This window comes from Neofelis nebulosa, chromosome 3 (genome assembly GCF_028018385.1).
Source record: "Neofelis nebulosa isolate mNeoNeb1 chromosome 3, mNeoNeb1.pri, whole genome shotgun sequence".
Classification (NCBI taxonomy): domain Eukaryota; kingdom Metazoa; phylum Chordata; class Mammalia; order Carnivora; family Felidae; genus Neofelis; species Neofelis nebulosa.
In genome coordinates this window covers 133,456,685-133,482,957 of record NC_080784.1, presented here as the reverse complement: position 1 = coordinate 133,482,957, position 26,273 = coordinate 133,456,685, and the positions used below count along the sequence as shown (strand labels likewise).

Sequence of the window (26,273 nt, the reverse complement as noted above, 5' to 3'; positions counted from 1 at the left end):
AAAAATTATTTGAAGAAATAATGGTTGAAAAGCATGGAAACAATCTAAAGGTTAACAGATGCATGGATAAAGACACACACACACACACACACACACACACAGACACTATACAAAGGAATACTACTCATCCATGAAAAAAAGGAAATCTTGTGATCTACAACAATGTGGATGTACCTCGAAGGTATTATGCTAAGTGAAATATGAAACACAAAGACAAATATATATGATATCACTTATATGTGGAATATAAAAAATAAGACGAACCAAACTCATAGATAAAGAGAACAGACTGGTGGTTTTCAGAGGGGAGGGACTTGGGGAAAAGCTAATATAATGTTATCTACTAATTTTGCCTCAAAAAAGAAAAAGAAAGATAACATAGGATAATTTCAAAGACCCAAAGAGGGTATTTTCCACATAGGATGGACTTAGAGTGCCGAGAACAATACACTGAAAAAAAGACTCCGGGAAATAGCAGGTCCAAGAAGGAAGACAGGTAAGAGATTCTCAGAATCAGCCCTGCAACCAAATTAGATGGGAACAGAAGAAAAGGGGCCAAAGAGGAATCTCCCCAGAAATAAAGAATTGATAAATTATTTGAAAAGTTTTGAAAGGTTAGTGGATTTATTGGAAAATTTTTGCAGTTTGAAAAAATCTGCAGATAGGTTTATAGAAAATTATGTGAGTGAAAATGTAAGACACATAACATCTCACACATACACACACACATACCCTTATGTAGTCATAACAAGTCAAATATTAATTAGGACATCAACTAAACTTGTGATACAACACTACTGGGAGAAATTGCTCGTTGGAAGAGACAATGTAACAGCTAATTCTACATATTTCATAAGCAGAAGTGATGAGATAATGTCTGCAAGAAATTAAGATATAACATTGTAAGAATATTATCAAATGGAAGCAAATACCAAGGAACAGCTAAATAAATGAAATCTGATTTCCTCTAGGAAAGAATTGAGGACTTCCAAAGGGTGTGTAGGGGTTGGCTGGTTTTCCTTACTAGTCTCTTAATTTCATTTGATTTTTGTTAAAGAACTATATGCATCTATTACATAAAATAATTTCTTTTAATAAAGGAAAAATATGTCCAAGAGAGTGAAGATGTATTTTAATGAAAGTAATAAAGTTACTTAGGAATTGGCATTTCAGTATTTGATTAATTTTATTGAAAGATTACCAAATCCAACTAGATTTACATCCCACCCAACACATTCACTATGCTTACTGTTGGAATCATGTGCCTGTTTTCCAAACACCTCTGTTCATGTAATCCTCTCTTCCTAGATTAGACACTACCTATGGGAATTCTACCAGTCATCCAAAGCCTAGGTGAAGTACTACCTTCCTCTGATCATCTGTTTTAGAAGGGATCCCTCCCCTTCTGAACCCTACTTCTATTCCATGTATCCTGGCTCACTATTACTTCTTCTATTCCCAAACAAAACTGGAAGCTCATTGCTGGCAGGACAGTACCCTAATTTTTTATGGGAGCAATAGTAAAGCAAATGCCTTCACCTCAAAAATTGAGAAGAAATTTTTATTTTTGAGTGAGTGAGTGAGTGAGAGAGAGTGAGATCATGAGAAGGGGAGGAAGCAGAGAGAGAGGGAGAGAGAATGCTAAGCAAGATCTGCACTGTGAGTGCAGAGCCTGAAGTGGGGCTTGAACTCAATGAACTGTGAGATCATGACCTGGGCTGACATCAGAAGTCAGATACTTAACCAACTGAGCCACCCAGGCAGTCCTAGAAGGAATTTTTTAATTGCCAATTTCATATACATAACAGGCAATGTTTATTTGCAGGCTTCAATTTCCATTAAAATCATATAACAAACAAAATAAAAATTAACTGGCAGTCAATACAAAAACATTCCCAAGTCCATCTTGTGTGATTTGCCAACTCAACCAATAATCAAAAATACAAGTAGTTTCAATTAATTTGGGTAAGAATTTTGAAATCCTTATTTGAACCCCAAACTGTGGCCTTTTGTTACTCTTTTCTACTCTTTCTTAATTATTAGGCAGGAAGTGTACTTATTCTTCTATAACACTTTTGTGATTTTTTTTTTTAAGAGATGGAAAAGGTAGGATACAGAAAAGGTAAAGAGATCAGGGTTAAGCTTGAAAGTAAAGAAGTGGGGGGAACTGCACTAAATGGCTTGCCTTCTTATAATCAAGAAAACAAAAGGCAGAGGCACAGGCTGAGGATGAACTGGGACATAAGCATGGGGGAAGGAAGACTACTATGAAAATGTGGATTCTTACATCCCATCTCTATAGAGGATGATTTAATTGGCATATGACAGGACTTGATCTCTGGGAATTTTCAAAGCTTCCCAGGTAACTCTTATGGGCTGCCACAGCTTAACATTTATTAAATGGCTTAACATTTATTAAATATTTATTTGTTTTTGTTCTCAATTTTGCATGGATAATCTCAGTTTTCCCCAATAAGCTCAGGAAGTAAATACTACTTTAAAGGTTAAGGAAAGGCTAGGGAAACTAGGAGTGGTGGTTTTAAAATGTCCACAAAGCCTGACACTCACTCCTTTAAAAGAGGGCACCAAATCCCCCTCCCCTTGAATACAGGCCAAATTCATGACTTGATCTTCATGAATAGAACATGGTACGAATGGTGCTGCTTGTCTTCTGAGGCTCAGTCACTGAAAGGATGGCTTTCATCTCTTTCGAGTTGGTCATACCAGGGGAAGCCAGCCAGCAGCCAACGGGAGAGATTGATAGAAAATGGAGCTGTGGTCGCTCACCAAGAGCCAGAACTAAACTGCCAGCCACGTAAGGGAATCACCTTGGAAGCACATCTTCCAGCCCCAGTTAAGCTTTCCGATAATTGCAGCCCTTGACGGTTCTGGACCACAACTTCCTGGCAGACTCTGAACCAGCACTGTCCAGCTAAATCACACCTAAACTCCCAACCCACAGAAACAGTGAAGGAAAATAAGCGTTTACTGTAGTTTTAAACCACTAAGTTTTAGAACAATTGTTATATAGCAATAGATAGCTAATCACTAAGGTACAAGGTTCATTTGATCATATTCATGCAGCTAACAAAAGGCAAATGGAGATTTGAAACTAGTCAGAAAGGATCCAGATCTTCTGCTCTAAGCCATGTGCTCGAATTTCTTTCTTCAAAATGAAGATTATCCTGCCTATACCTTATTAGAGCTGGTGCTGGAATCAAAAGATACTATATAAATAAAACATCTGCAGCTATTAAACTGAATAGTGAGTAGGTACTCAGCATCTATTATTACCACTAAAAGACATAAATTCTTAAAAAGAATATTAAAACAGGGACAGAAAACACAAAAGAAATTATATAAAGGAAACATACCCCCATAAAAAGTTTTCCCATGACAGATCATTTATTTTAAATTCATTTGTTACTTCTAGGTATGCTAGTCCTTTAAAACTTCTAGAACAAAAACATCAATTCTGTAGTAATGTCTCACCTAATTAGCATCCACTACAGGATTTTGCTACTTTTTACTCATATACCTATCAATTGCCATACATTTTTAAAAACAGTGTTATGGACTAAACTTTGTTCATACAAAACACACAGGTTGAAGCTTTAACCCCCAAACTGACTGTATTTGGAGATAGGGCCTTAAGGTAATTAAGGTCAGATGAGGCCACAAAGGCAGGACCGTAATCCAACGTGCTGGTGTCCTTGTAAGAAAGGGAAAAGACACCAGGAGAGCTCACACACAGAGAAAAGGCCATATAAGGACACAGTGAGAAGGTATCATCTGCAAGCCAAGGAGGGAGGTCTTATCAGACACCACCCCTGTAGGCACTTTGATCTTGGACTTCCAGCCTCCAGAACTGTGGTGATAAAATAAATTTCTGTTGTCTGGATGAGTCTATATAGAGGACTATAAAATTCACATCTTTAGCCTTCATCCCTTTCTCCTAAGCACTGACATTCATTTTATTCATCTATTTAAAATAAGCTCCTCTTCATGGCCCAGTAAGTACCTTCCCCTCGTGACTTTCATTATCTGTTATTAATGGACCAATTGTCAAGATGCCACACCAGGATCTCTCTTCCTTCTTCAATAGCAACAGCTGGATCTGAGATAGACGATTAATAAAGAGATCACCAGAACCTACCAAGCTAATAGCATTTGAGCCTTTGGCATAAGTCCCAGATCCTACCTGGAGATAGGGAAGGAGCATTAGTCAGCCACAAAACGTTCCTAGAAAGTTCATGTCTATGCTTCCTTTCGGGACAAACGATCAGGTCTGACAGGCGGAAGCATTTTAATAAGTAAAGGACCCACCCTCGGTACAGACTGAATTACTGAAGACAAAAACAAAACAAAACAAAAAACAGCTGTCTTGGGTCTCCTCAAAGCACTGAGTTAGCAGGGAGCTCTCCCTGGTGCTACTTCAACCTAGTCTTAAAACTTCCTTCCTGATTTATTAGTTTCTTTTTTTTTTTTTTTTTTTTTTTTTTTTTTTATTTTTATTTTTTTTATTTTATTATTATTTTTTTTTTAATATATGAAATTTACTGTCAAATTGGTTTCCATACAACACCCAGTGCTCATCCCAAAAGGTGCCCTCCTCAATACCCATCACCCACCCTGCCCTCCCTCCCACCCCCCATCAACCCTCAGTTTGTTCTCAGTTTTTAACAGTCTCTTATGCTTTGGCTCTCTCCCACTCTAACCTCTTTTTTTTTTTTTTTTTTTTTCCCTTCCCCTCCCCCATGGGTTTCTGTTACGTTTCTCAGGATCCACATAAGAGTGAAACCATATGGTAACTGTCTTTCTCTGTATGGCTTATTTCACTTAGCATCACACTCTCCAGTTCCATCCACGTTGCTACAAAAGGCCAAAATGAAGAAATCAGGAGACTATAGATGCTGGAGAGGATGTGGAGAGACGGGAACCCTCTTGCACTGTTGGTGGGAATGCAAATTGGTGCAGCCGCTCTGGAAAGCAGTGTGGAGGTTCCTCAAAAAATTAAAAATAGACCTACCCTATGACCCAGCAATAGCACTGCTAGGAATTTATCCAAGGGATACAGGAGTACTGATGCATAGGGGCACTTGTACCCCAATGTTTATAGCAGCACTCTCAACAATCGCCAAATTATGGAAAGAGCCTAAATGTCCATCAACTGATTTATTAGTTTCTATTCACAACAGTGTGACAAACTGGCCTTCTGGCCCTGTGGCCCTCCTCAGAGGTATGGGCATCAGGATCCAGCCACCACTCTACCCCTCCCGTTCTTCAAGTCACATAAACTCAAAACCTTCTGGTTATCTTTGACCCCTTTCTTAATCTCATTATCTAACTATTGGCCACCCTGTTCTGTTTCTGTTTTCTTTAAAATTCCATTACCAGTTTCTGCTGAGATGCTGAGAAAGTTCTGGAGATGGATAGGAATGCACTTAATGCCACAGAGGTGTGCAGGTAAAAGTGGTTAAATAGTCAATTTTATATTACATGTATTTACCTCAATAAAAAAAAATTCCACTGCCAATTATTTGTCAGATACAGGTCCTTAGCATGGAGACCTCTGTTTCCACCAGTCTTCTAGATATTCTCCCTGCACGCAGCCTCTTCCCATCCATCCATCTTACATAGCATCACTTAAAATACTGCTTCCATCCTACGACTTCTTTCTTCAAAAATTTACTGTTTGTAGGTTAATATTAATTCCTTAACCTAACATTAGATGCGCTCTACCATCTAGCCTCATTCTACTTTTTAGGCAATATCGTGTGCTAATCTCCTGTAGCTACCTACTGACAGCTCTGCCAGACGTTTCTCTTTTCCACAATGTTTTGTTTTCGTGCCCTTTTCCTCGCCTAGATGATTTTCCTCTCCATCCAAAGTCATCTTATGCGCCCCAGTTTACTTTTTCCACAAAGTGTTCTCTGACCACCATAATCTAGACTGATTTCCCCTCTCTTCTTGTTACCACTGACAGGATATTCTTAATACTCATTTGAAGAACTGTAGAATGTTTACCACACACATTCTACCTCCTCCAATCACACACTCCTTGAAGTCAGGATGTTTCATCTTTTATTTCTTGGTATCATTCTGTATCCAAGTTGAAGGTACTAAATAAATATTGATGGACTGATCCAATTCCAACTCACCAAGTAAGAAAAAAAAAATTTGTTGTGAGATAGAGATACTTGTATTTATATTACAGAAGATTTCTAACCGGGAACTTTCAGATAAAGGGGTTTCTAGTTAATCCTAAATGAAATGAATGCTATCCTAAAACCTTTTTATTGCTTGCAATCCACATCTATTCCCAAAACATATGTGCGATCGTTAAAATAAAAACTAGACACGTTACTGGCCCACCAAGATAAGGCTAAGAAAAAAAAAAATGGAACATTGCCAAGCTGAGGCAATTAAGCTAAAACCTCAATCAAGAAAAGTGAGTAGTCGCAGTGGGAGGGAAGTTGAACATGGCAACAAGAAAGGATGATCACTCAAGTCCTTTATGGTCTCTCTTCAGTGTGAACTGTCTAAACCAGGGCTTTGACTCAAGCAAAAGGTTCTGGCAGACATCAACTTTAGTCGGAAGTTTTTGATAAACATCTGGTATGCAGAAATCTTGGTATGCTAACCTAAAATAGAATCTCAGAACTTCAGACCTCAGTCAAGTCTAAAGTTGAAAATCTGTTATTAGTGAAAGAATCTCAATGGTGTCCTTCCACCCAGAGGTCATTGTTGGTTTACATGATCAAAAGATGACCTAGAGCAGCAGGGATGCTTCCATGCAGCATTCAGACTATCCTCTATGCAACTGTTGGTTTAGCTTCAATGTCTTGAAAAAATACCTAGTTGAGGCTCCAGAATTCTGTAAAGCATGAAAGAGAGGATCTTGATCTGGAAAACTAAGTATATTCAATGATCAAATAGCTTGCTCTTTACACAGGATAGAACTCAAAGACCCTTAACACTTTTTAGAAAAGAAATCTGGCAGAGGGTTGTGACAGAATCTAAAAGCTGCTTAATCTGTTGTCATGAGGACTGAAATATAAAAGCAGGGTAGTTTTTACTAAGGAAGTTTTATCAAAATAATGTCTAGTGAAAAAGGGGAGAGGAGAATATAACTGGCCAAGTGGTAACATCTGCCTTTAGTGAGTCTGTGAAGAGCCTTGCCGCTTCCAGCTTTTGAGTGACCTGTTGTCAGGTGTACCCTCTTCTGTAAAAATACCATATACAGCAGAAACCAACAGAAGCACCACTGCTTTTCTTTCTTTTTCCACCACCTGAATTAGGAAAGAAAAATTTATTTTCAAGAGGCTATACTGTCTGATACCTAAAGCATACTTTATTCCCTCCCCTCACTTAGCAGCTTATCACTAGTAGGTACCTTCATTAATACTTCCTTTATTGAACCTATCAGATGTAGCCCCAGAGGTTTTCAGGAAATGAGAGACTACCACCACTAAGGCAAATGTTAGGGTCTCTGCCCCATTTAGAATTTGTTATTTGTGCATAATCACACAACCGCTTGAGTATATAGCCAGTCTTACGTTTAAAATGACAGCATTTGCTTTTTGGCCATCAGGGAAAGAGGTCATGAATGAAAAGATATTGTACAAAGACCAAAATTATTACAAAATATCACTACAATGTAATTAATAAAAATAAAACAGTGCATTCTCCTAATCAAATGCAAGCTGTTCTAAGAAACGTGATAAAACCTTTTAAAATTCACAAGTATTCACAAGTATTAATATTAGTATCTAATATTAAGACATAATATTAATAAAGATTCTTAATGCTATATATTTGATTCTTAATTATTTTGTATAAAGCACATATTTAAATCTTCAACTAGCTTTTGTAGCAATTATTTTTAAATGATTTTCAGAAATTTATTTAATTATTTCATCATTTATTTTTATATTTATCATTTATATTATATTATATTTATATCATTTATATTTAATCATTTAATTATATTTAAATGATTTTCAGAAATTTAATATCTCCATGACAAGGATATTATATTCCTTACCAGAATCATTTAGGGAGTAATGTTTACCCCCTTGAAATCCTCACACATGTAAACGTGAAAAAGTTGTTTGTTTGTTTTTAGTTTTTTTTTTTTTAATGTTTGTTTTTGAGAGAGAAAGACAGAGTGCAAGCTGGGGAAGGCCAGAGAGAGAGAGGGAGACAGAAGCTGAAGCAGGCTCCAGGCTCTGAGCTGTCAGCACAGAGCCTGATGAGGGGCTCGAACTCACGAACTGTGAGATCACAACCTAAGCCGAAGTAGGAAGCTTAACTGACTGAGCCACCCAGTGCCTCAGAAAGTTCAGTTTCTAATGAACAAGCCTCCAATATGTCACTTGCACTTATTGATATAGAAAGCTTAAAATACTGAAATAACCAGAACAAATGGTTCTGTATTTTGTACTTTCATATATAATCATGATTTTTCAAATAGAATACAACGTACAACATGGCCTTCTAGCATACCCATTCTTTAGTACATATACTACATGAGAATAATTACTCTGCTACTTTAGAGGAATGTGGCTTTAAGTAACATCCTTTTTAATCTGGCAATTAACACTCTTACAAATATATTTTCTCTTTTTCACTCTAACTTGGCAAAAATAAGAATAAAATGGCTTTTCAAGACTAAATCATTGTTCTCACTATATTTAGGAAGGAGAACTAAATAATGATTATGCCTATAGTTACTACCTTGACTTCACTCATATGAGGACTTTAAGATACAAAACAGATGAACATAGGGGAAGGGAAGCAAAAATAATATAAGAACAGGGAGGGAGACAAAACATAAAAGACTTAAATATAGAGAATAGAGGGTTACTGGAGGGGTTGAGGGAGGGGGGATGGCTAAATGGGTAAGGGGCATTAAGGAATGTACTCCTGAAATCATTGTTGTGCTATATGCTAACCAACTTGGATGTAAATTAAAAAAATAAATAAAAATACCAAAACAAAAAAAAATGAAGTTTCTTCACTTAAGATCACTTCATCATGCAATCAAAAATAAATTTTCCTCCAGTTGTGTAAAAGGAACACAATTGTTTTAGGACTCAATCTTGCTTAGGCGAGAAACACAGCCCACTGTTGACCCTCCAGTCTCAGAGGTCACTAACCAAACACAACTTAATTAATATCTCCTACAGAATTTAATGCCTTATTTCCACTCCTTCTATGATAGCTACTCGCCAGAAAAGAATTTCTCTGGCCCACAAATATTAGAGTTTTTCAGTATTAGTACACTTAATGGTGGCATTTCATAATCCGTTTAGTATTATTTTAGGGTAGAAAATGAGGGCCTAGAGTAAAATAGAAAAATAGATGTTGTGGAGAAACCACTAATATTTAAAAGTTTCTCTTAATATTTGAAATTTAGGTGTTTAATTTTTAAAGGCTTAGTTTTAACCGAAACATAAAGCCGCCTGAAGTGCTGGACGTATTTAAGTGCACTAACCCTGGAAGAGTTGAATGAATCGAGGCTGTAGGGCTGAGGTGATCACGCGCTCTGGCAGCTCCCTCAGGAAGAGCTTTAACAGACTGGCTGCTGAGCAGACGTCCCCGTCTTTCCCGAGCTCCACTGGCACTCCGCTCTCAAACTTCCATCGGAGCTGTTCCACCACCTTTACGTTGCCATTCACCCTAAAAAGGCCTTCCTGGGTGAGTCCTGGGGCAGGTGAGCAGACATGCAAGAAAAGAAATAGAGGTCTCTCGCAAACAAACACTAAAACTCTAAAGAACCATAACAACAACAGAAAAATAAATTTCAGTGCAGGATTTTCCAAATAATTATCACCTACTGGGAGATGTTCATATTTTATAAAGATGCTTTGCTAGAATAATAAATTTTCAAATCTACTATGTATCAACTAAAAAGATAATATAGGATTGTGATAAAAGCTGACCTCTAAAAATAAGGTTAGGACACATAGAAACCTAGAATAAATGCTCTTCTACAAAGAAACTGCATTTATAACCTTCTGTAGTACATAACAGAAACTGACCCTGGGCTCCAACAGCACCGTAGCATTTTGAAAACAACTATGTGAAAAAACAAAAACAAACAAACAAAAAAACTAACACGTATGTGAGAAACTTAACTGTGATTACCTTTGTAATAAGAAATATTTCCTTTGTAATCACTAAATTCAGAGGATAACACTCTATGAGACTATAAAGTAGTATAAGACAAGATCCTTGCTGTCCCCCAATTGACGGGGGATCTTATTGTCGGCTGGAGCAGCAGAGAAGCCTCCATACAAGAGCCTTTGGCTGCTGTGCACCATCCTTGGCGAAAGCATCAGGAAGACTGGGGCTGATGAACTGTGAAGCTAATTCAGTTTAAGCTTCAGGGCCCCTCATTTATTTAGGCTCTTTCCAATGTTCTGTCCCTAATTCTGTATTCTTAACTTTGTATTCTTTTTCCTAAAAAGGGCCCTCAAAGGGTTAAAGAGCAGGACACAGAAAACCATGATTCATCCCTGAAAAAGAATGAATATATGAATTGCAGAGACAGGACAGCATAAAGGAAGATAAACAGATGAAAATGTGGAGAGTTTTTGTCAAAGAGTGATAGGGTAATAAAATGGAAGAAATGGGATAGAGCCACAAATATCAAGTTCAAGAGTGAAGACATGGGGCTCTTGGCTAGCTCAGCTGGTAGTGCATGTGACCCTTGACCTCAGGGTCATGAGACTGAGCCCCACAATGGGCATAGAGCCTACTTGAAAAACAAGCGAAGACTTTATCATGAGAACATTAAGGAGTAGGGGGAACATGATAAAATCAAGGGGTAAGGAGGATCTTGCTAGCTAAGTAGAGAATGGAGAGGGCAGAAAGCTTGCCTTAGGGAACCACATTTTACTCTAAGGCAGTAAGACAGATTCTGGTGGGAAGGAAGTGAAAAGTAGAGAAAAAAGATGATTTGGTAACTTAGTACAAAAAGGAAATAAGGAAGAGTTGAAAGGTAATTTTAAGGTTTACAAATCAGGAATCCAGGAAAAAGCACTGTAAAGGATAAGGTGAAGTGGGGGTGAGAGAGAGGTTCAGGGGAAAGGTAATGATTTCCAGCTCAGTATACTGGGGTTTAAGGAGACAGAACGCCATGTAAGAAAGTAAGCCAGCCTGTGGAGGCATGCTGAAGGTATAAGAAACAATCTTTCTAGTAAAGAGCAACCCAAGGACTCAACTGCGCCACTCTTCTTTTGAGAGTCTAATGGTGAAATTTAGCAATGACTTAGGGCACTGAAGCCCATTAGAATTATTCAGATGTGAGCTGTTTGTTTATATCAGCTTTCACTTCTTTCTCTTACATGCTAGTTGTATTGTTCTTTCTAAAGAAAAAGAAGAAAGCTAATTTCATTTTAATTTGTAATTTGATAAAAAAATTTATGAACCCTTCAACTTAAAAAATATTTAATGAGTACTTAGCATTGTGTTAAGAAACTTAAAAAAAAAAATCTTTGAAAAAATAAATTCAAACACTACCATTATCCTTACAGAGTTCATAGGCTGGTAAGATGTTTGCATTTATTTTATTATTTTTTTATCAATTTTTTTCAATGTTTATTTATTTTTAAGATACAGAAGGAGATGAAGTACAAGCAGGGGAAGGGCAGGGAGAAGGGGAGACACAGAATCTGAAGCAGGCTCCAGGCTCTGAGCGGTCAGCACAGAGCCTGATGTGGGTCTCAAACTCATGAACCATGAGATCATGACCTGAGCCACAGTGGGAGGCTTAACCGGCTGAGCCACCCAGGAGCCCCAAGATATCTGCATAATGTATATGTATGTATATTTATACCTATATGTGCATATACATATATGCACATATTTATACACGTGTGTGTGTATGTTTATAATTTGGATATCAAAAGTTGACATGAATTTTAGCTCCAATTTTGACAAAAGTTTGGGAAACCAGAGAGGATATTTGAAGTATTTTAACAACCAATATGACCAGGGCACCATGTAATGAGAGGAAATACCAGCCAGTATGTGTGGTAGGCTGCTTCTCAAATCACCCTAGTGATGCCCATCTCCTGGTTTCCACACCCATGTGTAATCCCTTCCCCTCACCTGTGATCTGGATCTAATGACTTGCTTCTAACAGAATATAACAAACAAAATTATGTTAAGGTTCTAATCTTGTGTTTGAAATTAGGTTATAAAAGACTGATGTTCATCTTACTTCTCTCTCTCTCTCTGGCTTTGCTGGCTTGCTCACTCTGATGAATCAGCTGCTTTTTATTTTGTTAGCTATTTTATGAAGAGGTCCATGTGGCAAGGAACTGAGGGCGGTTTCTGGACAGCAGCCAGTGAGTAACTGAGACCCTCAGGTCAACAGTCCACAAGGAACTGAATCCTGCTAACAACCATGTGAGTGAACTTGGAAGTGAACCCTCTCCTAGTCAAGTACTATTATGACTGCAGCTTTATAAGAGACCCTAAGACAGAAAGCACAACTAAACCGTGCCCAGATTCCTGACCCACAGAAACTGAGATAATAAATACTGCTGTTTTAAAGCTACTGTGCTTTGGGGTAATCTGTTACACAGCAACAGTTAACTATTATGATATGACATTCTCTTGAATATTGAAGAATATCAGTTATTGAGAGACTTCCTGTTTAACTCATTTTTAAAGCTTTCAAGGTTTATTTCTTCCATTCTACCAGCTTTATCTATAACTTCACAATTGTGTACTGCCATCAAGCAGATAGCACCCCCAAAAGAGAATCCCATCCCAAGGCCCAAATCATGAAAATTTAGAGTTTTGCGTCCCAGTCCTGTATCTACCCAGCTCTGCAGCTTTTTCTTGGCCAGCAAATGCCTCTTGGACCTGATTTCACAGTGCTTTTCTAGCTTTGACCTTAAGGTTTTCTTTTCCAACAAGGCTTTTTGACCCTTCCCTCAAATAAATATTTCCAGTTATTCAAAAATAACTACCCAGCTCCAAGAACTAGCTTTGGTTTTCAAGGTCCCTGATCCCACTGGCCTTTACTGGTGGAGAGATAAGGTATAAATGGAAGTCACTTAATGCTTCTCAGTTATTTTTTTCTGACCCTATTTCATTTGTTTGTATGACCCTCTCCCCTCAAAAACATCTCTGACCCAAACAATTCTTATACCCAGATTCTTATACCAACTAGGGACAATTTACCCTTGGACAAGGCTCCATTATACTCTGGGGAAAAGATCTATACAGTTTCTTAAAAAAGCCCCTTATGGATTTATAATATATCCAGTACCCATGAGGCTTATCAGATTATGCAATCTCTCAATTTTCCTACTCTAAATTCTTAGGAAATGATTATTTTAAAAGAAATGTCCAGAGGAAGGAGATGTTAGAAGGCTTTGTGGAGTTACTCTCCTATATTTCTGGGATTCCTTTATATTTGATTTCAGGAGTTATGGGATAAACATCATGAAGCAACAACTTAATTATTGGTTTAAAAATGAAAGAATTATATAAACTAAAATGTATCTACACCATTGATTGTCACTTCTCCATACAACTGAGGTATTTATTTCAAAATAGTATGCATACGTCGTTAGAAACTAAGTGTGCCATAAGTCAGAATTTGCTTAACTGGCATGCTTTGTAAAATAAACATAAAAAAAAAGGGGGGGGCGCCTGGGTGGTTCATTTGGTTAAGCATCAACTTTGGTTCAGGTCATGTTCTCATGGTTTGTGAGTTTGAACCCCGCATCGAGCTCTGTGCTCACAGCTCAGAGCCTGGAACCTGCTTTGGATCCTGTGTCACCCTCTCTCTATGCCCCTCCCCGACTCGTGCTCTCTCAAAAATAAAATAAACAAAGTTTTTTTTTTTAAAACTGGAACACTTTGGCCCAGAAAGTACTAGGACAGTACATGAGCATATTCTGCCACCTGGTGGTAGATGGAGAGTCCTACACTATTTAAAATGGTACATTCCAGAGTATCTTCATGCTAAAGGAATCCAGTAACATTGTCAACAAGATTAGTTATTTTAAAATAGTGTGAAAATGAGATGCCTTATAACTTGTAATATTTTCCTTCCAATGGGAAAAAAAATTTTTTTAAAGGCAAAATATGTAAAGAAAAAAAGTTCAGAGTCTTTTTAAAAGCCTTCCTATAAACCTTAACAAACACTTTATGTCCTAAAATTCTTTTATAACAAAGAGTTTTCCCTCAAGTTATTAAAGGTCTCCATTTATATTAAACATCAAAGTATGACCCCAGTATCTACCTAGGCTTAAATGATACAACCAATCATTCCTGACGGAGTGCCTATTATATTGTGTAATACACAGTAATACACAGATGCACAATAAATATCTATTGATGTAAAAAAAAAATTAATGAAACTAATTGAAGTATCTTGCTCACAAACTTTATACTACCCTTCAAACTTATACAAGGGTTTTGGTTTATTAACATGGTAGTTTTAGACACAATAAGGACCTTTTAGTTGTCTACACAGTAATTAACTACGTGGCCTTTCAAAATATAGGGTAGGTGCCCTACCTACCTTAGCTTGCCAAGCCAAGATTCAGATTCCATGGATCTAAACTATCATCAAGGGATGGCTATTCTGAAAATATTCCACTAGAAATTCTATTTCCCATTTCTAGTTAAGAATAGATTTTCTATTTTACATTCCTAATTAAGAATGAATGATTTAGCCCATTAAAATATTTAGTTTGCATTACCTGAATACACCCTGTTAAGGTAGAACTATGGGTAAGATGAAATAGAATATCTAATTCATATTTTGTCAAAATTTCATACAGTGATGCTGTGAATTTAACTGGTTCAACTCTTAGAGTTGATTATAAATGCACATATCCTCGACCCAAGAGTCTACAGATACACTCATAGTGCTTGAAATGACACATGTTAAAATTTAGTCACTGAATCATTGTTTATAGATAGCAAAAGACTGGGTAAAATTCGATATTCATCACCATGTGACTGCTTAAAGAAATAGTACATACATATAGTCAAACATTGTACAAGGGGAAAAAATAATTACATGAATAAAGCTCTTTATGTGATATGGAAAGATCTCCACAATATACTGCTAAATGACTTTCTATAAAGATTAATAACAGTATGGATGATATGCTATATTTATGTTCAAAGGGAAAAAAGAAGATATGCATATATGATTATATATTCATAAAATATCTTCATAGGAATATATCAGACACTAGTGAAGCAATACTGTTACTGGGAAGTAATACTGATAATGAATGATCAGGGGACAGGTTTTGGAGGGAGAGATTTTAAATTGTATGTCCTCCTGTATTTTGTACTACATAAATATATTAACTATTCAATATTTTTTTAAAACTTAAAAACAAAAGTGATTATTACATAAGAGTAATCCCAAGAGGTTATTAGTCATTGTTGGATGAAAGATCAGAACACTGACTATGCTAAAACCAAAATATTTTAAGTAGTCACACTTTGGTATCCAAATGAATAATACTCAACCTTACTTAAGAGATTAAATTAATTACCTAGAGATCCTTTGTATCTAAATCAGTAGGACACAGTTTTAATCAATACTGAGTGTTTGAGTCCTTCAAAATCCTAAATTAATATAACCTGGCTTCAAGATCCTCAGGCTGAGGTCCCATCGTCATGCCATGATGTATATGGCACCTTTTTTGTTTAACCTATTTAAAGTATTGTTATAAACCCAGAGCTGTTCTCTAAGAATCCTACCTGTCTGTAGCTTATCATCCTCTAAAAATACAGAGATAGCTTCTATGAAGTAAACATGCAAGCCTGGCTCTTCAGTCTTCAGAACAAAATATCATTTTGGCATCTACATAACTAGTAACCTGGGCAAATAGCTGTTTTTCAGTTAACACAAACACCTGAGCTTCTGAGGTCTGAACTACGTGCCATACCATTCCTGTCACAAGTTGATTCACGTTCCTACAGAGGAACAGATACACTGTGCTTCTCACGTATTCCCAGTGAAGGATCTTAGCGGCAGGTGGGGGCTGGGGGATGGACTCATAATCATCAGAAGATAAGGGAGCAAACTGCACAAAGTACAGAATACCTCTGAAGTCTCAAGTTTTAACTTTAAAAATTCCAACTAAGTTTCAGCTCTACTCTGCAGTGAGTCTTTCATGTAGAAATGTTGCTTCAGTATAGAAAATAATGAAAATTCCAAGCTTTTCCCTCAGAATACTTCCTTCTCAAAACTTCTAAAGCTTACTGATATTTATTATGCAGTTTGGGGTGTTCCCATAATACTGCACCCTCATTTGAAAAGCATGAATATCGAGGATATGAAAGAATTTCTACTTATCCAGGTTTTTAAGTCCTAGTTTAAATAAAATCATTTAAAAAAAGCCGTAAGATAGCTCTCAATAACAGATTTATCTTTTTATCATTCAATGAACTATGGTATTCTCCAATTGTTTTACATGCTTAATTGTATCACTTCAAAAGTAAATGACCCCCCATAAGAGGCTATATATCATATCTTTTTAAACTATCCCTATTGAGCTATGAAAGCAATCAAAGCATCCAGTAAGCTCATGACTGGCCTCAGCTGAAAAAGATACTCCAAAAGTGTTATTACACTAAAAATTAGTATCAGTTGGAATTTAATGAAATCAAGAGAAGTCACTAGTAATATTAGAACAGTGTATTTTAGAACTCAAAACTGGGATCATTCCAAACTAGAAATCTCAACGATTAAATTGGTCCATGGTAAACTGAATAGTACTTTCAAAATTATATTAAGCAGCAATAATGCTCTTAATGTCCTTTTTTAAGGGAAAAGATGTATTACATAATTTGTATCCTAATTAAGGTGTTTTAGGGACTATTCTAATACATTGTGAAGTCGTTCACACAAAAGCATTCTTCTTGTATGCGAGAACTGTAAAAACACCAGAATTAAAACATAACTTACCATGTTTCGTCAAATACTCCACTATATTCTCCACTATTGCTGGAATGCCGTTCTCAGTGAGTCCCTGTTGCTGAAGGTCTTGGAGACTGACTCCAAATAGCTTTTTATACGTGGAACTTCTCTGCTCATTTAGTGGCACCGCCACTATCTTTTTCATGTCTTCTTTCAGCCGAACCGCTGCTTTACTTTGCTTAAAAGACCGTAAGAAAAAAGAGCAGTCAGTCATATTTACCACAGGAGGTTGCATGGTGACAGGGGAAACACCTGAATTGAAACAGAAGTGTCTGGGGACCTATAGTAGGGGTCTTTCCTTATTGTTACTTCGACTCCAATCAGAACTACTAACATCTCTCACATGTTGCTCTGTGTTATGAATGGCACATACTGATAGAAAGGTTAAAAGGAATGAAAAGTAACGAGAACTCTAAAGCCACAACTTAACTGTAGCTAAGGTAGGGAGCAATACACTGCAGTATCTAAGACAGATTATTACAGTAACCAAGGGGTGGGACTCAGAAGTACCTGGCCAACAGGAAAATAAAACATTTATGAGATTACCGAAACTCCATGCAGATCCCAGAATAAGATTTCTAAAGATTAAAACGTATCTAGATACCATTTTAAGGTAACTTTAATTTGGAGCCTTAGGAAAAAACGTTTATGTAGAGTGAACATTCCTCTGATTTAATCATTCTGTGAATATATCTAATCAGTATTTTTTGACACATAAAATCAGTCCAATTCTCATTGAAGTTCAAAATATTCTATCTATGAAACAGCAACATTTCAGGGAATCACAAACATTTTCAACAAGACTATACATAAGTAAAAAAATGCAGCTTATGTTTAATTCAAGTTATCACCACAATGAAAAATCCATATAAATTTGTTTCTTCCTTTTAATAGAAATTTGTACTACAAGGGAATATTATATTAAACCATATTAAAATTTGTCTTTTATAACTGAGGGATTTTCTTTTTAAAGCATATGTACTATATAAATGTTAAGTATCTATGAGTCTAAACTGAAAATCTGGAAAAATGCAAACCATTTTCAGATTGGGGGAAACTTTCACTCTTTGAGAATGAATGTGGCAACCAACCAAAGTGTAAATATTGTAAGTGCAAGCTCATTAGTATCTCAAAGAAGAAAACTTACCTCCAGTTTAGAATTGAGGAAACAAAGATCAGAGTTAAGTAATCTGGCACAAGTCACAGAGGTGGTAAGAGAGTGTCATCCTCCTCTAAGACCATGTTCCTCTCCTTACAGTAGATTTATATTAATGTCCTAGTGTAGTTCGTATGTAATTACAGTAACATACTATGATAAATCCTATATACTGTATGACCCAAATAATGACACAAAGTTAATTCTACAATCTTGATTTTGAGTAGGGTCCCTGTATCCTCAGTTTAAATCTATAACCTACAGAATCAAACCAACTTCCACAGAGATATATGCATCTTTTTAAAAAAAGTATTTATTTAAATCCAAGTTAATTATTTTACAGGGTAGTATTGGTTTCAGGAGTAGAACCCAATGATTCATCACCTACATATGATACCCAGTGCTCATACCAACAAGTGCCCTCCTTAATGTCCATCCCCCACGTAGGCCATCCCCCATCCAACACTCCTTCAGCCATCCTCAGTTTGTTCTCTGTATTTAGGAGTCTCTTATGGGGGCAGCTGGGTGGCTCTGTTGGTTAAGTGTCTGACTTTGGCTCAGGTCATGATCTCGGGTTCATGAGTTCAAGAACCACATCAGGTCTGTGCTGACAGCTCAGAGCCTGTAGCCTGCTTTGGATTCTCTCACTCAAAAATAAACATTAAAAAAATTATTAAAGTCTCTTATGGATTGCCTCTCTCTCTGTTTTCATCTTATTTTTCCTTCCTTTCCCCTATGTTCGTCTATTTCTTAAATTCTATATATGAATGAAATCATAGGATGTTTGTCTTTCTCTGACTTATTTCCCTTAGCATAACACACTCCAGTTCCATCCACATTGTTGCAAATGGCAAGATTTCATTCTATTCGATTGCCAAGTAGTATTCCACTGTATATTTATACCACATCTTTTGTATCCATTCGTCAGTCGATGGATAACTGGGACCTTTCTGTAATTTGGCTATTGCTGACAGTGCTGCTATAAACGTTCATATTTGAAAGCCAGATTTTTTCTAGTGAAAATTCTGCAAATGTAAAGTTACAATAGAGACTTAGTATCTATTAATACAGATAGCTAGCAACTATAGAGTAGTAGTATGGACAATTATTATAATCTCTGTTACCAAGGAAATTATGAATGTATTAATTAAGCCAAATTTGTAACAGCTAGTAATTTTTTTTGTGTGTGGGTTTAAAAACCTATCAATCTCCTTCAACTGAACATAGGAGAAATTTCAGTCATCCAGGTATAGCTGGTGAGCAAGAAGCCAAAAAAGTAACCAGTATTTAAAATCTTTTTTTTTTTTTTTAACGTTTATTTATTTTTGAGACAGAGAGAGACACAGCATGAACGGGGGAGGGTCAGAGAGAGGGAGACACAGAATCTGAAACAGGCTCCAGGCTCTGAGCTGTCAGCACAGAGCCCGACGCGGGGCTCGAACTCACGGACCCCGAGATCATGACCTGAGCCGAAGTCGGACGCTTAACCAACTGAGCCACCCAGGCGCCCCAAAAGTAACCAGTATTTAATGAAAACTTTGAAAATACTCTCAACACTTAGCATTAAAAATAGCTGACAATATAAGGTTAAATCGTACACATTTTATCTTACTTTTGTTTTGTCTTCTTACAGAGACAATACAGCTTAGTGTTTATTTTTTTTAATATGAAATTTATTTTCAAATTGGTTTCCAACAACACCCAGTGCTCATCCCAACAGGTGCCCTCTTCAATGCCCATCACCCACTTTCCCCTCTCTCCCACCTGCCCCGCCCCCCCCCCCCCCCCCCGGTCAACCTTCCGTTTATTCTCAGTTTTTTAAGAGTCTCTTATGGTTTGGCTCTCTCCCCCCCCCTTTTTTTTTTTTCCTTCCCCTCCCCCATGGTCTTCTGTTAAGTTTCTCAGGATCCACCTAAGAGTGAAAACATATGGTGTCTGTCTTTCTCTGTATGATTTATTTCACTTAGCATAACACAGCTTAGTGTTTCAAAGCATGAACTGTGAACCAGGCTTCTTATTTCAAGTCCCATTCTGCTCTAATTAGCTGTGAACCTTAGACAAGCCACTCAACTTATGTGTGCCTATCTCCTGATCTATGAAATGGTGACACTAAGAGTTCCTATCTCATAGGAATATAGAACACTTAAATGAATTCATATACATAAAGGAATGAGAAGAGTATGTGGAACACTCATTAACTAGGGATTATTATAAATCATCACAACCACCATCATCATCATCATTCTTCTTCCAGGACATTATTCTGATTTCTTCTTTTAAAAAATGGAGATACACTCGATTATTTCTATACTCAATGTGTGTCTAAAGTTTGCTGTTTAAGAAGGCATCATGGTCAGCTCATGTTTGGTTGGTAGTCTGATGATCTAATCATTCTCTCTATATTTCTCATCTCCTAAAATATGTAAGAATGACTTTTGAATGATAAAGATAAAATAATTTTGTATAGAGGCACCTGGGTGGCTCAGTCGATTAAGCATCCAACTCTTGATTTCAGCTCAGGTCATGACGTCATGGTTCATGAGTTCGAGCCTCATGTTGGGCTCTGCACTGACAGCATGGAGCCTGCTTGGGATTCCCTCTCTCCCTTTCCCTCCACTCCTCCGCAGCTCACACACACCCTCAAAATAAATAAACTTAAAATAATTTTGTATATATACAAAATTATTTTAAGTTTATTTATGTATAAGAATTCCTTAAGTTTTTATTAGACAGTCAAGACTTCCTTAGAAATCCTGTCTATGTTTAACACCTTGGACTAGTGCTCTTTCTGCTAACAATCCCTGCTCTTCATTCTGTCCTTTACTTGGAACTACAGACCGTATGTTGGGTTTTCTGTTAATAGACAGTGTAGATAAGCAAACTTGGCATTATAGATGAGAGAGTTTTCAAGTAAGAGACAGGCAACTGACCTCACAGACTGTGAAGTGACTACAAACGAAGCTACCTGTTAACTCAATATAGAGCCATACCACATAGAAAGTTATATGTAATCATAATAAAGGAACCTCTGATTCTTGTTTTTATTTGATAATATAATTTAGGTAAACGTTTAGAAAATAGTTTAAAAAAAACCCCACAATGAAACAAAGCAGCTGCCTTTCCTAAGTCATCAGAATCAATTCCTCGGCGATCAAAAATACATACTATAAAGTCTTGCTCATCTAGCCTAGTTGGTGAAGCAAACAGCTAGTAGGAAGCAATAAATAGTTTAGGCTGAAACTAGTATACTACGTCAGTAGTTTATACCTAAAGTGTTAAAAAATATACAACAGCTTATAACAAATATAATTATCTCTTCTGACAAGTAAGAAATATTCAGTAGTCCCTTAGTCATGGAAAAATAAAATAACTGTAGAAATAAAATCATCTATGATTAATTCTATTTAAACTGAAATTTTTTACTCTTAGACAATAATATATCATTATCTCTTTATAAATGTCAATATCTATGGAATTTCAGCTTTTGAAATGCACATCTTTCTTGATTTAATACAAGCTAAAAACTGTAATTACTAATTGAGTCAAACTTAACTGTTTAAACTTTGGTTTGTGTATATTCCTATTCATCACTTGAGTCTGGAAACCGGACCACATGGGGTGTGTTTATGTACATATGTAAAAGTAAATACCTTCCTACATTTAAAAAGACAGGGAACTTTGAGATTTTACTGCTGGAATACTCCTTATGGGTCATTTAGTACATATACCATCACCTTAGGAATAAAGAAACCAGAATCCAAAACCCATGGTGCACTCCATGGAAAAGGGCTGAAACTAGAGCCCATTTCTCTTCAATTTTATACCAATATGCATTTTTTATAATTAAGAGGGGGTGATCTAGTTCTTATTCCCCCCCTTTTTTTTCTTTTTACTAAAAAGTAATTTAGATAGCCAACAAAATGAACATGCCATGACTATAGCAATATTTGTTAGTTTGGGGTCACCTAGTCTCCACTTCCCCCTTTTTTTGTAGTAACATATCCTGTCTTTTGGGGAATGACTATAGCCTTATGAGTAACTCTGTAGGGACTGCCACCGAAAAGGAACACCTTACCCTGTTCTTTAGCAAGAACTGGACTCAGGCTCCCTACCAGGTCAATTAGACCTTTTTCTCTTGCAGGCCACTGAGGCCTGAGTGGACTGTCACAAACACAGAAAAAGGCTGGAGCTAATTGGTTCCAGCTGCAGTGCTCTCACAAGATGTTAATTAACCATGAGATTAACTCTTGCCACCTGCATTGTTGGAGCTGCCGTGGTCCTTGAACTGCTCTGACACTGGTGCTTCAGCTGTTCCCTCCGTGTGGTGACTTTCTAGTAAAGTTTCTTTGTGCTTAAGGTAGCCAGAATCCATTTCTGTTCACACATGTGCATGTGCGCGCGCACACACACACACACACGCGCGCACACACACACACACACACACCCCTCCAACTGATAAAAGTATTTTGGAAAAAAAAAAGAATAATTGGAGCATATAGAAAACCAGGATTTTAGAAAAGAGAAAATCAGAAGGAGAATGATGGCTAATTTATATGGAGTGAGTTTTTGGACTGTATCAGTTATGGCTTCAGATACTTCAGAGAGCTTCATTCATTAAACCCTAATAAAGAAACACCAGAAAACAAGAGCCTTCTGTGATCCCCATTTCAGAGGCACAGAAGATCTAAGTAGTGTGCTCTAGGTCACATCAAGGATGTGGTGTAGCCAAGAGTCACACTAAGGCAATCCGAGTCCTGAGGACAGATGCTTAATTCTGCCTCCACACAGGAAGTAGTGAGAACAAAAAGCACATGCTGGACAGTCCACTGCCCTTGTTAGAAATGAGAAAATTCTTCTTCCTGTGAAATAGGAACATAGGATTATTTACAAGTTTCTTGGTCACCCTAAAATAAAGTCAGAGATACTCAAAAACAACATCAATATTTCTATTAGACCTGAAAAAAGAATACTTTCATCAATCCCATAAATGCACTGAGTTTCAGAAGCCTTGAGTTTTATAATAGCTAACATTTATTGGGTGATTTTATGGCAGCTCTGTCGTACTTTAAAATTAACATCTCTAAATCTTGACTGTATCAGTAGGCATGTTTACTATCCCCATTGGGACAAGTCAATTAAGACACAAAGAAAAAGGAACTTGTCTAAGTTTACAGAACTAGTAAGTGTTAGAGAATGTAAACCCCAGGTCCTCTGGCTCTAGCGTTTGAGCTCTTAACTATGACACGGTAGTTTATTTCCAGAACCTTTAACATCGGTGGTTCTATATGAGCCCCAAAGGGACAACACTACATGAAGCTCTTTGTTGGCAGAGCTTAATATAAAAATCAATTTGAGACTACTGAAATCAATGGCTTGTAATTCTTTAAGGCAATCCTCCAAGAATTTAAGTACCAGGATTTTAAGGTACTTTGAAGAACAGTCAGATTACATCGCTGGTTAAATTCAGAACTGTGGGCTTAAAACTCTCTGGGGCTAGGACTAATAAATCTAACCATGTATGTGGACAGTAGAAAGCCACTCCGCCACCAAATAAAAGGAGTGCAAGGAAAGCACAAGATAAACCTGAAATCTCTTGTTCCAGAAAGCAAAAAAATGGTCAAGGATGAATGGGATGTATCAAAAAGACCTGTGGGCTAGATTAAACAGGCTTCTATGTGCCAAATCTGAAACAGGTGGAACCCCAGGACTAACAACTATAAGTGCTAATAATATACTGTGGAAATAAAAAATGATTTAGGAGGAAAGAGTTTTTTTTTTAAGTATAGGTGCTCCATGCAGAAAATGCTGCGTCCAAATGATTGGAAGAGTAACAGTAACAGAATCATAAAATCACCAACTTTCCTAACTCATTTAACAAATGACCCTATTGAGGATTATCAATGGACACTAAAATGTCAAGTGAAAAGCTGTTGGATAACAGGATCTTCACAGCATCAAAGATGCCATAGTATTTGCTAGAGAAAAAAAGTCCCTTACACTTGATACCTGAGTATATTCACCTTAACTCAAAAAATCAAATTTATCATCATTTATCCTAAGACATGACATTACATGCTCTTGATTTAATGCAATGCAAAATATATCATTTATAAAGTAATCTTGCCACATATGTTTAAACTGATGAAAATCTAGCTTCTAAATCTAACTTACAGTTTACAGGAAATACAAGAGCCAAAAGAATAAGTGAAAGAGACCATGAGAAAACAATGCACACAAATCCAGAATTAGGAACATTCTAACAGACAACTGGACTCTTCAAAATATCAATGACATGGGGGAAAGACAGATTCTAGAGTTAAAAGGAACTAAAATACACAAACTTCAAATGTAATATATGAATCTTAATTGGTTCTTGGTTTAAAAAAAACAAACAAAACCCTCATTTCTTTGAGACAATTGGGGAAATCTAACCATGTGTTGTATACTAGATGGAATTTTTAGAAGTGTTTTTAAGTAGCATAACATTGTGTAAGATCTAATTTATTTCACCTGTAGTGTGTTCCTTATTCTTATGAGGTGCATGCTGAAGTTGGGGTATAGTATCAGGTCTTCAAACACTTTAAAATTGAATACGAAGTGCATGCATACATGTGTATCTATGTATATATGTATTATGCTATGCATATACACACAAAGACATAGAATGGGCACAAATAGAGTAGAATGTTAATTTTTCAATTTAAGTATACAATATATGAAATGTTCATTTACTATCCTTTCAACTTTTATGAATACTTTTTAAAAAATAAAAAGTGGGAAAAATAGGGACATCTCAAAGAGACTGCCTACTAACAAGGAGAAACACCATTTTGACAGCACAATTAGGAGAGAAAGGAACATATTCTCTTCAAATTCCAATTAAAAAATTAACAACATTGTGAGATTATACTTATACAGAGACATAGACAATCATATAAATTTGGATAGGGTTGGATCATTGAGAAAGCACTCCATCTGAAATTAGGGTACCTAGGTTTGAAAACTTGTTTTGCCACTGACTTATGTTTCTCAACAGGAATGCCAGCCTCTGGTCAAATGTGCAGCTTTGGAGAGGGGCAAAGGCAACAATAAGAAGGATGACCCATGGTCTCTGTCCAGCCATAACAGCAGAGTCAACTTAGGGGTCACTGGGAGGGCAGTACTGCAGCCAAATCATCACATTCAGCCTATTGACTATATAAAATTTTTCATCTACACCAAGACTGGGTCTTCATATTTTAAAAATTTTCCACCTAAACCAAGATTGGGTCCTCATCTATTAAATGCAGTAACACCTCCTAAAGTGTTAGGAGAGTTTAATAAGGTAACAAATGTTAAAGTACCTATCACACAACCAGAAAAGAGTCAATGATGAAAAATGTTAAGAATTTCTTTGGGTAGGGGCGCCTGGGTGGCTCGGTTGGTTAAGCATCTGACTTTAGCTCAGGTCATGATCTCATACTCTGTGAGTTCGAGCCCTGCGTCGGGCTCTGTGCTGACAACTCAGAGCCTGGAGCCTACTTCAGATTCTATGTCTCCCTCTCTCTCTGCCCCTCCCATGGCTCGTGCTCTGTCTCAAAAATAAATAAAAACATTTAAAAAAATTTCTTTGGGTAACCAATTCTTTGAGAAGACATTACAGCAGAGTTTGTAGTTGCTTACTAATAGGTAATTTTTCTCTTCTTCCCCATTCATAGAACTCTAATTTTGTTTGATAGGGTGGGGAACAACGCACCCAGTTAAAATATACCACCTTGCAGCATTATTCTTATAGATATGGATAGTCATATATGTAAGTTTAACCAATGAGATATAAATGGAAGTTGTTAGGACCACCAGAAAAAACTCCTTAAAAGGAAGGACAGCTCATGCTGATCCCCATATCCCTTGTTCTCTGCTTAGATGACAGATATAGTGCCTAGTATCCATCTTGTGACTATGTAGCCACCCAGAAACTAGAAGCTAAACTCTAAGGATGGTAAAATAGAAAAAAGAGAGACTTGCATTCTGATGACATTATGGAGTCCACTCAGAATACCTATCTATGAATTTATTTATTTTCATGATACGGGGAGGGGGGGAATCCCATCTCAAATAATGCTATCAGAATTTCAACATTTATTCAATGTATTGTTAAGT

The 26,273-nt window shown here is 36.8% G+C and overlaps 1 protein-coding gene across 7 annotated transcripts in view; it reads right to left on the bottom strand.

Moving 5' to 3' along the window:
- Positions 1–26,273, bottom strand: part of FAM13A (family with sequence similarity 13 member A) — a 374,625-nt gene that overhangs the window by 297,060 nt on the left and 51,292 nt on the right. For all 7 annotated transcript variants that reach the window (XM_058721927.1, XM_058721926.1, XM_058721925.1 and 4 more), the window contains exons 2-3: positions 16,967–17,156; positions 9,500–9,709 (exon numbers count right to left, since the gene is read on the bottom strand). In XM_058721927.1, the coding sequence (XP_058577910.1) occupies positions 9,500–9,709; positions 16,967–17,123 (367 nt within the window). In that variant the 5' untranslated portion in view covers positions 17,124–17,156. The remainder of the gene's footprint in view (positions 1–9,499; positions 9,710–16,966; positions 17,157–26,273) is intronic.